The sequence below is a fragment of the Varanus komodoensis genome, unplaced genomic scaffold, assembly GCF_004798865.1.
Source record: "Varanus komodoensis strain SLA01 unplaced genomic scaffold, ASM479886v1 scaffold9, whole genome shotgun sequence".
Lineage (NCBI taxonomy): Eukaryota > Metazoa > Chordata > Lepidosauria > Squamata > Varanidae > Varanus > Varanus komodoensis.
Window position 1 is genome coordinate 20,085,692 of NW_025336598.1, and position 13,370 is coordinate 20,099,061.

Below are 13,370 nucleotides of genomic sequence, written 5' to 3' on the forward strand. Positions count from 1 at the left end.
GATGCAAGTGCAGAATGAAAGAAAGTGGTCAATTTATCAGGACAATTTTAAAAAATAACTAGGATTATTTTACTTACATAAAGCTTCATATGGTGTTTAAATAACTTAAAATATAATTTCAAAAGGAATTGGATGCACTGCTTTGTTTGAATTTCCGATTACTTATACAAACTGTACTGTAGTTACTTACCATACAAGCAGCCTGAACAGCTTCCGATACATTGCCAGCATTGGGCTCACACCAGAAAACGTGACACTCGAAATGCTGGTTTCCCGTATCCATAATGAAGGCAAACGTATGGACATCCTTACCCACTCCCATGAAAGACAAGAACCGGACCCGGCATTCCACCAGAATTTCTTCTTCATTCTAGTTAGGTAGGAAAGGTTTCCACTATAATTTAGCTTTAGGAGCTGAGTCTAAATAGTTGCTAATCTGGCTGCTGAATTAATTAATTCTTTGAATAGCACCAATTAGGGCTAAGTGAGCAAACCTAAAACAAATTTCTAAAACATGCAGAGAAAAGGCTGACTAAAGTACAAATGAGTATCCTTGGACTAGAAAAATACATGAAGGACCCTACAAAGACAGTACTCTTCCAGTACATCAACCATCACAATAAAAATGTGATATTTTTGCATACAAAATAACTTTCAGTAAGTACTTCAATGAAGACTATATATGAGAAGCTGCTGCATTAACCAAAAAACTAGAGATGGATTACTTCTGGAAGCATGAAGAGGAATGTACAAATCTACATTTCTAAAACCACAGCCTGCAGAATCACCAGGGAGTGCTTGGTGAAAAAGACCACATCATCTAACTAGTGTGAGTGGCAGAACACTTGTCCTGATCCAGACACACGTGCAGTAATGAGTAGTGATCACTTTTGTGACGAGGGGAGAGAGAATGGAGAAGGGGCCTGTACTTTGGCATGTACATGTAACTTGGTAGCACAACATGAGCTCTGCATGCTGGACATCTTTGATTCAAAGCCCAGCTGGAAAAGGCGCCTGTCTGAAACTCGGGGCAGCTGATGCCAGCCAATGTCGACAGCAAGTTCTCTTTATTTCCAATAAACCTAAATAAAATGAAAGTTTATTGGAGAAAAGTAAAACACCAATAAATGCAAGTTCCAGTTTCTCAGCTAAGAAAAGCCACTGCAGATGATGTGTTCCTAATTTTAGAGAAGCCAGGTTGTGCCTTACTCCTTCACTGATGACTGTCACGGTCGCATCAGCAACGTTCATGGTGACAGGTATCCAGTCCTCCTTGCTAGAGGAACCCATTAGACTTTCTATAGCACCATTAAGTGTGTCCATCCCTGTAGTTGCAGAGAGAGAGAAACACAAGATCAATTCTGCTTTCAGCCCAAGTGCTGAATTCAAGTTTAGAGAAGCTTTTGGAGATGACATTGCAATGGTGGACAAACACAAAAGGGATTGGGCCCAAAATTCAAGTCATGCTGACGTATTGGGGTTTAAAGCTTTTACTGACAGTAATGAAGCCTCAGGAAATGCATTTCAATGTTTTAGAAGGGGGATAAAGGTCAGGAAATCTCCAAACAATCAGTGATTTGAGGAGATGGGCATACAGTCATTCAGGAAACCTAGGAGAGCCATAGGTCAGGTCCCAGGACAGCCAAACTTGGTCTTTGGGTCTGAGGTTACCAACCCACAAACTAGTCCCTGAGTTTGTGCATTATTCATCCTCCAGCCCAATCCCTTTTCCTATTGTGTTGTCTCTTTTGCATTTGAGGGCAGTGACTGCTGCATTATTGGTTTTTATAAAGTGCTATGAGAACCTTTTTTTAAAGAAAAGATTGCTAAAATGCTACAGTCAGAATCAGTGTGCTATACTGGATAGAACATTCTATGATTAAGGTGTGTTTTAATCCCGTTTTTGTTGTTCACCTGTGAATGGCACACAGAAATTAGCTCTCAGATGTTGACAGACAAATGTTAAGGTAGTGATGAACAAGGATGCTACATACCCACTGGCTTAGCTACAGGTAACATGCCCAAGTACTGTACATGGAACTTCTGGACCAGCTCTGTCTTTGGTGTTGGGAAATCTACTGCATGGGAACAAAAAAATCAATTTCATCTCATCAACATTCCCATCATGCAAAACATCCTTATTTTAATGACAGAAGAAATAATTTACCAGGTAATTGATTTCTAGGCATACAATTATTGATTCCAATAAACCTGTGCTCCTTCTACTTCAACCTTAAAAAAGATCCTAGCTAATTTCTGGGGGAATTAAGGAAAAGCACACCACAGCCTTTCAGTCATGCAAAGCAAATTCTTTGTGTGAGAGAGAGCAAGGAGGAGACAGACAGAAAGGCACACACAAGCAGAGAGCCATGTTCCGGAGTTAAGGAAGCTTAATTAATCATGCCTCAAAATCCACAGGATTATGCTCATGTTTCACACATTCTGGGAAATGGAATAGTAGTTGTCATAGTGCAAAGGCAGTCTGTGTCATCATAGATTTCAGCTAAAAATATCAAAGACAGGAAGACTGGGAAAGACCTTGGAGAGCTACTGCTAGCTAGACTTTTAGACTGTAGTAAAAAAGATGGACCAAAAGTCTGACTTGGTATAAAGGACTTTGACCACTCTAAAGTTGGGACTGGCAACAACTGATCTTCAAGATGTTGCTGGACAGCAGCTCCTATCGTTCTTCTCTATTGGCTGCTAGCTAGGGCTGATGGGAGATGTAGTTCATCAACATCTGGAAGATCACCAATTGCCCATCCCTGCTCTAAAGGTTTGCACGAAATCAGATTTTTCTACCTTAATCCCAGTTATGGTTTGCTGAGTCAACAGGGATGTGTTTAGGATTGGAAGGACCTATTACTGAATCAATACATCATTCCTAAGCATGACACTGCATTTGTATTACACCAATACTGAACATGTACACTGATATATCTACTCACAATCCTTAAGGAGGTATACATAATCTTTATGACCATCTCAAGTGTATTCCTAAGTCCAGAACATTGCTTGGAACATGGCCAATTGTTGACAAAAATATCCTGTTCATTAACTATAGTTCTGAGTTATAGGTAGGGACAGCATTTAATGTGTCAAGACCATATGCAATTATTGCTCAAGAAATATATGTTTGCTATGAGGCATCAAAGTAACCATAAACAATGCTGCTAAAATAGCTTGCTTGGTAGTAGTTTAATACTGAATGCATTCAACAGTAGGTTTGTGTAGTGGTTAAGAATGTGGGACTGAGACTCAGGTGATCTGTGTTCTAGTTTCTATTCAGTTCTCACTGGGTACTTTGGGTCAGTCACAGACTTTTAGCCCAACCTACCTCACAGGGTTGTTTGTTGTGAGGATAAGATTGAGAGGAGGAGGAGGATTATGTAAGCTGCCTTGAGTTCTTTGGAAGGAAAAAAGGTGGGCTAGAAATATAATAATCAGATATGTTCAAGTTCATAAATGTTTGGATCTAACATATATTCTGTCAGCCTTTAAAAGAAGGTCAAAAATAGTCTAGTACATTTACCACTTAATATAGAGATGTAAGTTTAGCAAATCTTGCATACCACAAATATAAATAACAGCATACAGACCAACACATTTCTTTTTGCCTAAGAGTTTGTGGACCAGTCTACAAAATGTATCCCAGGATACATTTGTTAGTGCTTAATGTGCTACAAGGCTCTCGGTTGTATCTGCTACCTCTTTGAAATGGCTACCTCTCTGAAGAGAAGCCATAAATATTTTAAGCGTGTTTAGTGGTCATTTAACATTACAAAAGGAAGCAGTTAGTGTGCAGTGAAGACAATATCCCAGTCCATACAGTACCTTGCAAGGGAACATCAAGGGTGGCAGCTGTCCGCTCTTGCAATGAGCTGCAAGCCACAGCTTTGGCATTCTTCCGCTCAGCCATAATCTGGAAAGTAATACAGTATTTTTCTTCCATATAGTGCAGTAGCATGGATTTTGCTGGCATTATGACCCTCTTTTCATTATCCAAAATTTTTAAATCTTTCAAAGGGGCTTTCTTTAAAGGTTTGTCTTTTATGCTGTAAGACAGGCAGGATTCTATTCATGTCGATTTAGAAGTAAGTCCCACTAAACTCATTTGGTCATGACCAACTTAAGCCCCATCAATTGCAGCCTATCTATCTTAACTAGGACTATGTCTGGATCCAACCGAATGGAACTCACTCCCAAATATGTTAAAGATGGCTGCACCCCTATTTCAGAGTAAACCTCATTTAGGTCTGCAGGGTTTATTTCTGCAGGCTTTATTTAACAGCACGTATTGGACAAATTTAGGGAACCTAAAATCATATTGCAAAGCAACACTGGAGCAAAAGTAACAACCAACTAGTTGGGAAACTTAAATGTTTTCCTGATTTACTGAAGTATATTTGTAGTCTTCATGAAATGGACTGCTAAAAAAACTTTATACAGAAAGATCTTCTGTAGTCCGGTACTCTAGAAACCTGATCCTTTGGACTGTCACATCACAAATGCATTTGTTAGACTTTTGCAAAGGCAAACTGCAGTATGGTTCTGACAAAAGGCACAAGAGGGCTGCAGCAGCCGGGGATGACACAAAGCCCCCTCCTGGCACATCTGCAGGTGTCTGGGCTTGCCACAGAAGCAGTAATACAGGCAGCAGGGCATGGGCAACTCATGTGCCATCCTAAGCACTTTTCTGCCCCATCTCAAGCCAGCCATGATAAAACCTAACACTTATTCTAAGGCTCTAGGTGTTTGCTCTAGTGGCCAGCCATAGGGTGCCGTCATTAGGTCAAAACACCCTGCCCTGAAAGCAATAGAAACTATGTACAACTTTATTTTTCTTGATCCAAAAACAGATCTCCAAGTTGCTGTGCTCACATGTCCATAACAGAGTAAAATTAAATAACAAACCCATTAATAGAGAGGCTGCCAGTTTAATGGGCTAAGTTAAAAACTCACAGCTGAAGTCCTGTGCATGAGGAGTGAAAAAGAGGTGGGTGGGGTGTTGAAGCAGGAATATGTCAGAAGGGAAATGTTGCACACCCCGTCTTCATTTCTAAACACTCTGGCTTGGATCCAGATTTAGCCATGCTTAGAATAGAGCCGCTGAAAAGAGTTCAGGCTAACTTAAGTCTTCTTGATTTACTCTAGTTATGTCTACTATTGATCAAATTCTCCATTATGAAGCATTTTCCTGTACAGAAGTATCATACATTTCTTTGCATAGCAAGTGCAGTGTGCCTTGTACTGCAATTACACAGAAGCTGGTTCCATTGAAATCAATGAGACTTACTTTTGTAGAAAATATTAGAGATTACGGTATGGGAACTTATTTTCTTAATTACAGCTGCACTGAATGTAAGGAAAACATCAAGTGACCACTTGGGCTTCTTATATTTTAAACAAGTCAAAAGCTTGCCTTCGAACAGATTTCGTGCAGACTTGTGGCAATGGCTTTTGCTGGTGTATCACATCGAAATACGTGGCATTTCAAAATCCTCGTGTCTCGGTCTCTTGCTACGTAGGCAAAGTCCCTGTGCAAACATAAGTAGGTGATTTATTAAAGTTAAGAGTGTTCACATACAAAAAGACCTGCTTCAGTGGCAAAGTAAAAGACAATGGTATGGGCATTAAATTGTTGCCTGTAAGAGTGGAGGCAGCAACAGAAGCGTCTCCCCTGGCCTGCCTGACATTCACAGAAGGGAGGCAGAAGCTAGCCAGAGTGCTCACTCTGGCCCTCTTTTGCCTTATCTGGGGACTTCTGCTAGCAGACTGAGACCAAGAGTGACATATCCATGCGATTGTCAGCCTTTTGAGCTTAGTTCTGGAAAAATGGAAAGAGGTTACTTTAACTTTCAGGTCCATGATATCATTTATATCTAGAATATGCTACATTTTGTGCCTTGTACACACGTCTGATCAGAGGCACTGTTAAGGAAGGCTAGTTTGTGAGGAACGCCCCTTGTCTCACCCACCAACATCTATATTTTTAGCCAGCTCACTGGTACTAAATACTGACCTGGCTGGCACAATCAAATCAAGTCATTGTGACATATTTAAACCATGTGGACTAAAACTGTGGTATCTGGGGAATGATTTCCTAAGCACTGCTCAGGTTGGAGATTGTCATATTTATTTATATTGCCTGATCCTGGGTGGCATCATTTGCTAGATGAGGAATGAACTTCCCCCCACCCCCGCTCAGCCCCAATAACCCTACAACAGCCTGTGAGTTCGGATGACATGGCAAGTGGGACCTGGGTAGTGATTATGGAAATGATGCTGCCTTGCACACACCATGATTTGCACGCAAACTGATCCACTGGGTGCCCAAAGAAGTGAATGAGTCTGTGTGTTAGCAAAGAACATCAGAGGCACAAATCCCTTTGCTTCAAAACAAGAAAAGGTGTGAGACTACTCAAAATATATGGATTTATATGTTAGATTTCTTAAACGGATCATCAACCAAGTCCTTCTAGGTATTATGCAGTTTAAAACACAATAAAATCCGCAAACAATTAAAAAGCCAGCAGAAAGACAGTACTATAAATATACCATAGATTAGAGGATAAAACCATCATCAGGACCAGGAATTATAAACCAAACTATTGGCACTAAAGTGCAGATCATCAAAATATTTAGATCATGCTGTTAAACTGATTTTTTTTAATGAAAGAACAAGTAATGCTCTTAATATAGCCCAAATACCTCCAAGAGCAGGAAGCTGAACTGTGTTGGAAACCCACCCCCTTTCCCCTAATGAAATTTATTTGCTCCTTCTCCTGCCAGCCTGAAATTATGTGTAATTCTAATTATCCTTCTATTGTCCACATTGATAGGTTGACGATTCTTAGGCAAAAGAAAAAGACACTAGTAGATTCCTTCCTTTTAAGCCAAACACATTCAAGTACTAGTGTTGAAGATTTATGGTTGTGGTGAGGAGGAGGAAGAGTGAGAAACATCTGCCATGAAATCATCTATCAACATTAGTTATTGAATGTGGCTCTTTCCTTCCGGCAAGGTCCAGTGGATAAGGCAACTTCAATAATTAATCAAGTAGCAAGCTTAGGAAAATCCACAGACACAGTTCACAAGAGTGTTTGGCTGAGACAGAGGTTCTTTTTAAATACTCCAGGAGAGGACCAACATAGTTTAAGCCCTGATGTGCTTCAGACATTTCTTTCCCAGTGAACCATTAGAAAGCTCCAATTCACACCCATCCTGTATTATCACAAAGGTCCATCTACCTTGAACATTCATGACAATGCAAAGGCCAGGAAGATCAAGAGAATATTTTCCTCACAAAGCAAGAAGCATTCAATATTTGAATACATCGCAGGAGCCTTCACCTTTGCTTTCTCATCCATTTCCCTCATTGTGGAATCTTTCCTGGGCCATTTGCTCTGTTAACCTCAATTCTATTCCAGCTTATTTCAAGCTGATTAACATGGTAAGAGATTTATGGGCAAACTGTTTACTTGCTTTACAGAAGAACTTGTAGATTTCTCAATCCATGCTGGAAAATTCAAAGTGTTTTGAATTCTGTCAGTTCTTTACAAAGCAGGGAAGTAAGAAACATTTAGGTCTTGTTCTGTATCCCAGCTGCTCAGGGTGTATGTGCAGTTATTGTGTTATATCCACAGAAAAATTGTACAGTAGGTTGACACTGACCAAAGATCACTAAATGCCTTTAAGGTTGAGAAGATATTGCAATTCAGGTCCCCCAGTTGAACACTAAACCCATGGGACTACCACCTCCATGTGGAGGTATCAAGCAGGAAAACAAATAGGTCAGACAAATGGCTTTGTCAGGGGGTTATGCAAACCTCCAGGAGGCTAAGATCATGTGACAGGAGGGTCCGATTAGGCTATAATTGGATCAAGAAATTGAGCTTTGACTACTGGGCAGTATAGATATGTAAATTTGGAAGATTAAAATAATATATAAATTTTGTATAGAACAAACAATGCACACTTTAATGCGGAACCAAGATGCTTTCCCTTCCTACTGTAGGTTCCTTTTGTGTATGCTTGATGACTTACAATATGAGCATAAAGCTGTGACTAAGAGAAGCATGAAGTGTTTTTGTCAGAGGCAAAGGTTAAGTAACAGATCATGGGTTATGCATGGCTATCTAACCCAAGCTGATTTCATCTTGGCCAAGCAGATACACAAAAGGGAGCTACATATACTATCTTTGGAAGAAGTAAGGGGAAGGATGGACTACTGCCCATGCATGGCTGGGATGGAGAAAGCCCCTTTTGTTGTGACTGTTACAGGAGCCAATGAGCAGGCAAAGTCAGTGTAGCTGTCTTGGCCTTGTTCAATTCAAAATATTAAGAAGTGTTGCCAAATGAGACCCCAGGGCATAGTTTTCTAACATCTGCCGTGTAATGTTGTAATTTTCTACAAAAACAGGCATTTACCTTTATGTATATAGTTTTTACACTCTGCTTGATAGCAACTCTGAAAAATCAATAAAATTAGCTTGAGCTGTTATTCCAAACCAAAGGCAGAAAACAGGATGATTTGGAAGGTAGAGGCAGCGGTGGGAATCAATGAATGTAATTCTCTGTAGGCCATGGCATGGTGTTTTTGTTTATCAGCTATAACACAGATGAGAATCCATTAGTTTAAGCTGCTTTGGTTGGTTTATTACAACACCAAATAAGAACTCCATTTTAAAAAATAATGAAACTGAACCAGCATGAAAAATAATAAAGTATTTGGTTCTTTTAATTTTATTCTTTGAAAGAATTATCCTTCTGAACTAATTGATAGGGCCTGGGGTTTCATGCTAATTTAACACCCAGTTAAGCACCATTAAAGTGTGCAATGATGGTTAAATGTAGTGACATAAAATAGAATTTATGTTAACACTGCCCAGTGTGAGTGTGAGTAGTCATTATATTAATACCCCATGAGACATCCCAATTAAACGCAGTCTGAAAGATGTCAATGAGTGTGTATTAATAAAAAAATAGATAGGACCAGAGCCACACATTTATTTTTGGTGTTGCAGCAAGAGGTTGCACTTCTGAAAGGTAAAATCTGGAGCAAAAACTTTTTCCTGCCCATCTCGAGCTTCCACAATGTTTCTATGTTTCAGATATCTCAGTTGATACAATATCTAGCATGTTTGACTGTTTTCATATGTGAGTTTTAAATTCCTTTGAAATTAAGTCCTTTTTTCTGAATAACATGTGATTATTGTTCATTTCTTCATGTGCAATAGATTAATGCTTCTGGAGTTAATTTACAACAAACAAATTCCTAACTAATCATTCCATTCATCCTCCCTTTATCAAACACTTTTTTCTATCTGGAGTTTATTCATTTTTCTGAAGACAATGTTGGAGCAGTTTGTGATTATAGAAACTCATACTGAGAAAAATAACTACCATAGGCAAAGTGATGGGAATGTTCTAACATGAAAATGGTATGGCCATCAAAAGGAGATGATCTCATAAAATATTATTTTGGAAATTAGGTAGCAATCAAATGAAAGTGCCCTAGAGCTGTAAGCACATATTCCCACTTCCCTGGTCCTATTACAGGAGCTGTGAAGTTGACCTCATTCACCAAACCCCATCTGTCAATTGTGCTATTCTTCATAGTGGGGTTCATCTCCTCCTCCTCCTCCTCTCTAATTTATCAGCAGTCAACATCTTATGCTCCTTAGTTGCCTTTTTAATTTTGAATATTCTAATTTCCCCCCTTCCAGTGCTCTCTTCTGCAGTTTAACTGCAGTTCCAGTCACTCTCCAATAAGCTTCTCCTGGGACTCACTGTCCTTTCCAAACTGTAAAACCCATGAAGTTAAGCCAGCTGTTGCTCCTGCCTGGGAGTGGTGGGAGGAAGGACCTCAGCGCTAAAGCTCTAGTGAATCCCAAGATGTGTATCTTTCTGAACTACAAGGAAGAAAACTGGTTTGAAAGTCTTTTGACTTTCCACATTATATTTTCCTCTGAGAAGTGCAGGTAGCATACAAAGGCCCTCTCCCATCCTCATAAGATCCCTGTGAGAATGGGTTATGCTGAAGGTAAGTGACTGCTCAGATGCTGGCAGTGTCCCTTGGGAATCGTCTTCTCATTCCTAGGAAATATAAAAATAACCTTCATGGAGGAAGGGTAAAACAACAGTCCTCTCTTGCATCCCTTTTTCTTCAGGCACCAATTACTCTCACTTTATCAGCTGCCCATCATCTTCAACATAATTTAAATTAGCTAGAATCCCCTCTTCCTGCTCCTTTCTGCACCTCTGCTTGAAAAATCCCTTCAGTTTCTGATTTCGGTAGCAGTGCCTGCAATCCATGTAGGAAAACAAAGAAGGAAGAGAGGATGAAGGAAGTCCCTCCCCAGACTCTGCTGCGGGATGTGCTGCCATTGACAAGGCCAGGCTGGGACGAGCCCATTCTTCCACTTGCATACATGTTTTGAGACTTGTGGGCCACACTATGAACTGCTGTCTAAGGTTTTGGTTAATGCATACACAGCAATCCTGAGCCATCATGCCATTGAGCTTAAGAGGTATAACGAGTCTTGCATCTCATATGGAGCCCTTTCATTCTTGTGCATAAATATGGCTTCTTACATGGTGGTTTACTGCATGCTCCTCTTACAAAGCCTGCCTGATCTGAAGATTAGCTGCTCAGTTTTATGACTGATCACCCTGATAGGTGTGAAAGGATGATTTGAAACAAGGGAGTAAAGACATTCAAAAGGGTAACAAAAAAAAATTCCTTAGCCCAAAGGAGGGGAGGGGCTAAAATCAGATAGCACAAGGTATGGGGAAACAGGCAAGTAGGCAGGAGGGCCAAATACTTCCTGATTGTTTACTGACAAGCTGGGCAGAACAAAATGAGCCTATTGTAGCCCACCAGGGGCAGGGCTGGATTGGGAAGCAGGGCTGATGTTGGGGCAGCACAGAGTGGGCGGGCAGAAAGAGTGTAAACTCTCAGTACCCTATTAGCCAGTTAGGGGAAAGGAGGAGGGAACAAGAGGCCGGGAGCAGGGTTCAAAAGGGGTGTGTGAACATGTGCTCAGGTGAACAGAAAAATGGGAAGGAAAACATACTTTTCTGTTCCTTTCATTGCAATAAAGTTTTAAAAAGAACTCTCTGCATGTCTGGAATATTTTTCTCTTCCGACGGAAAGGAAAGAGTGATCATAGCAACCCCAATAGAGTATTTTTATATATTATTTCTCTAGACTTCTTTGCTATACCATGTTTTGTAATTCTTTTTTAACTCTTTCTTGAACAGGTTAAATTGAGGAAAGGCAGAGAAAAGCAGGCTTGCCATTCAAATTAGACTTGTACTTCAGATGGTTATGTTATTTTCTCGCTCAGAACAAATGAACAAACAACCCACACACACACAACCATGTCTTTCAACTGAATGCCAGTTTTCATTCCATTGTTTTGTGAAATTTGATCTGATCTCAGTTACTGCCCAGTACAACCATGATTGCTTATACTGTTTGTGGATCTGTATTTCAGCATTTCAGTATCTGTTCTTTTCTACTTTAAGCAAATAGCACATCTTCCAGTACTCCATACAGTTCATGAAATATGAATGCCAAGGAAAACCACTTTCTTATCCCTTAGTAGCATTCCCTCCAGGGCACAGTAAGAAGATTGTACTGTTGAGGTTCACCGAGTTTTAGACTTGAAGAAAAGAATTCCCTGATGCTATCAAAACCATTGACTTTCATATGCATTGAGCTCCATTAAGGATATAGTCTTAGGCAGTGTTTAGTAGGCAGCTGAATAACCTATTTACTTTACTCCTGCAAACTGTGTATGCCTACAAATGTTTCTGGAAATTTAAAATGTAAAGATGTATTATACAGATGGAATGAATCAGGAAGCACATCTAGGCCTATTTGGCATACCCCAAAGATTTAAAATAATAAATCATAGTGTAATACTAGTCTGGCAAGATCATATGGGATTATACCCTTCTTCCTCTATTCGTTTCATGAGCACAGAAACATTTAGGCAACTGCTTTTATTTACAAGTTCCTTCTGTGCATTTCACTGCATATGGGACAGTTGGCAATCTCCAGACGACTGTGCTAGGAAGAATTGGCATCCTTGATTCAGCATTTTTCTTTTAACATGCTCCATTTCTAAACCTGCCACTTCAGAGCATGCTCTCCTCCGGCTTTTCTGGGATATCCTCATTTTGCTGTTTTAGTCAAGGGTCACAATAAGGCCATTCAAGGTGTTGTAGTATGATGGAAAGGGGGCTCCATTTACACCATTTCCCTTCCACTAACCACTCTCTTGGACAGCCAACTCCATGGGCTGGAAGCCTTCCAGAGAAATTAACTGTAAGAGCTCCAATGGCTCCTGGGATCGAAAGGGTAAGACCAGCTCTGCGGAGAGTAGATCACTTTCAATACAGGAAAGTGGGGTAACACTATTCTTTTCCCTTCTTCCTCCTCTTCTCTTGTCCACTGGAATGCTCTTTCTCCACTTTTCTCCTTCCTTTTTCTGGCCTTGCTCTCCTCACTCCCTTTCTTTTAACTGTCTTGCCCTGCTTGCCTGGCAACCAGTAACAACTGTAAGAAAAATTATTCATTCACTAGGCATGTATAAAGGACTATTTCTAGGCACTGCTAAGAAAAGCTTTGCAAATAAGTTATTTCTCTAGTGGCCACCCACTTCCCTTTTCCCTGCCTTTGCTCCTCCCCTCCCTCTTGTTTCCTCCAGTGTGGCTCCAAAGCAGGCCATTCTTTTTTCCTCAACCCTACTGATATTTTAAGGAGATAATCAACATGAAGAGGACTTAGCATACTAGACCTTTCCAGAATCTTCCTACTGACTTGATATGTAGGCTAGAGCACTGCAGGCAGTGAAGGGAAAGCCAGTAGAAGAAACACTTTGCCAGAAACTCCAAAAAGGACAGAAGCTGCCTACTTCCATTCCCATCTCTGTGCCCTTCATGAAGGTCACAGAGCAATTCCTATAAATGTCCATTAGTGTCTATAAATGCCCGTTACATTAGTGACACCAATACTTAAGTTCCTATGTTAGGAGGCTGCATGTAAAACTATAAAAATCATTTCTGAGAGTGTTAAATTCAACATTTTGAAACACTGTGCCCTGTATCTACCTAGGTCTATATGACTGTATCAAGAAAAGCTGAATTATGGAATATGAATGATTTGTTCTAGTTTGGATAATGTATTCTTCTGACATTTTGTACAGTTTATTTTGGTTTTGCTATTAAATGGGAGGAACCAGGAGCTAAGCAGGGCAATGAATCCCACCACCCAACAGAAATTTTATCCCAGTTTCTCCCATCCTAGTACTCCATCAGACAAATTAGTCTAAATCTGCCATTATATCCAGCCAGCACAG

At 40.2% G+C, this 13,370-nt stretch overlaps 1 protein-coding gene across 12 annotated transcripts in view; it reads right to left on the minus strand.

The window, feature by feature from the left end:
• APBB2 (amyloid beta precursor protein binding family B member 2) overlaps positions 1–13,370 on the minus strand; it is a 174,951-nt gene that overhangs the window by 6,181 nt on the left and 155,400 nt on the right. For 10 of the 12 annotated variants that reach the window (XM_044417637.1, XM_044417641.1, XM_044417640.1 and 7 more), the window contains 5 exons: positions 5,423–5,537; positions 3,835–3,922; positions 1,995–2,078; positions 1,210–1,325; positions 191–370 (listed from right to left, as the gene is read on the minus strand). In XM_044417637.1, the coding sequence (XP_044273572.1) occupies positions 191–370; positions 1,210–1,325; positions 1,995–2,078; positions 3,835–3,922; positions 5,423–5,537 (583 nt within the window). The remainder of the gene's footprint in view (positions 1–190; positions 371–1,209; positions 1,326–1,994; positions 2,079–3,834; positions 3,923–5,422; positions 5,538–13,370) is intronic. The other 2 variants (XM_044417639.1, XM_044417649.1) reach the window with 1 other exon arrangement.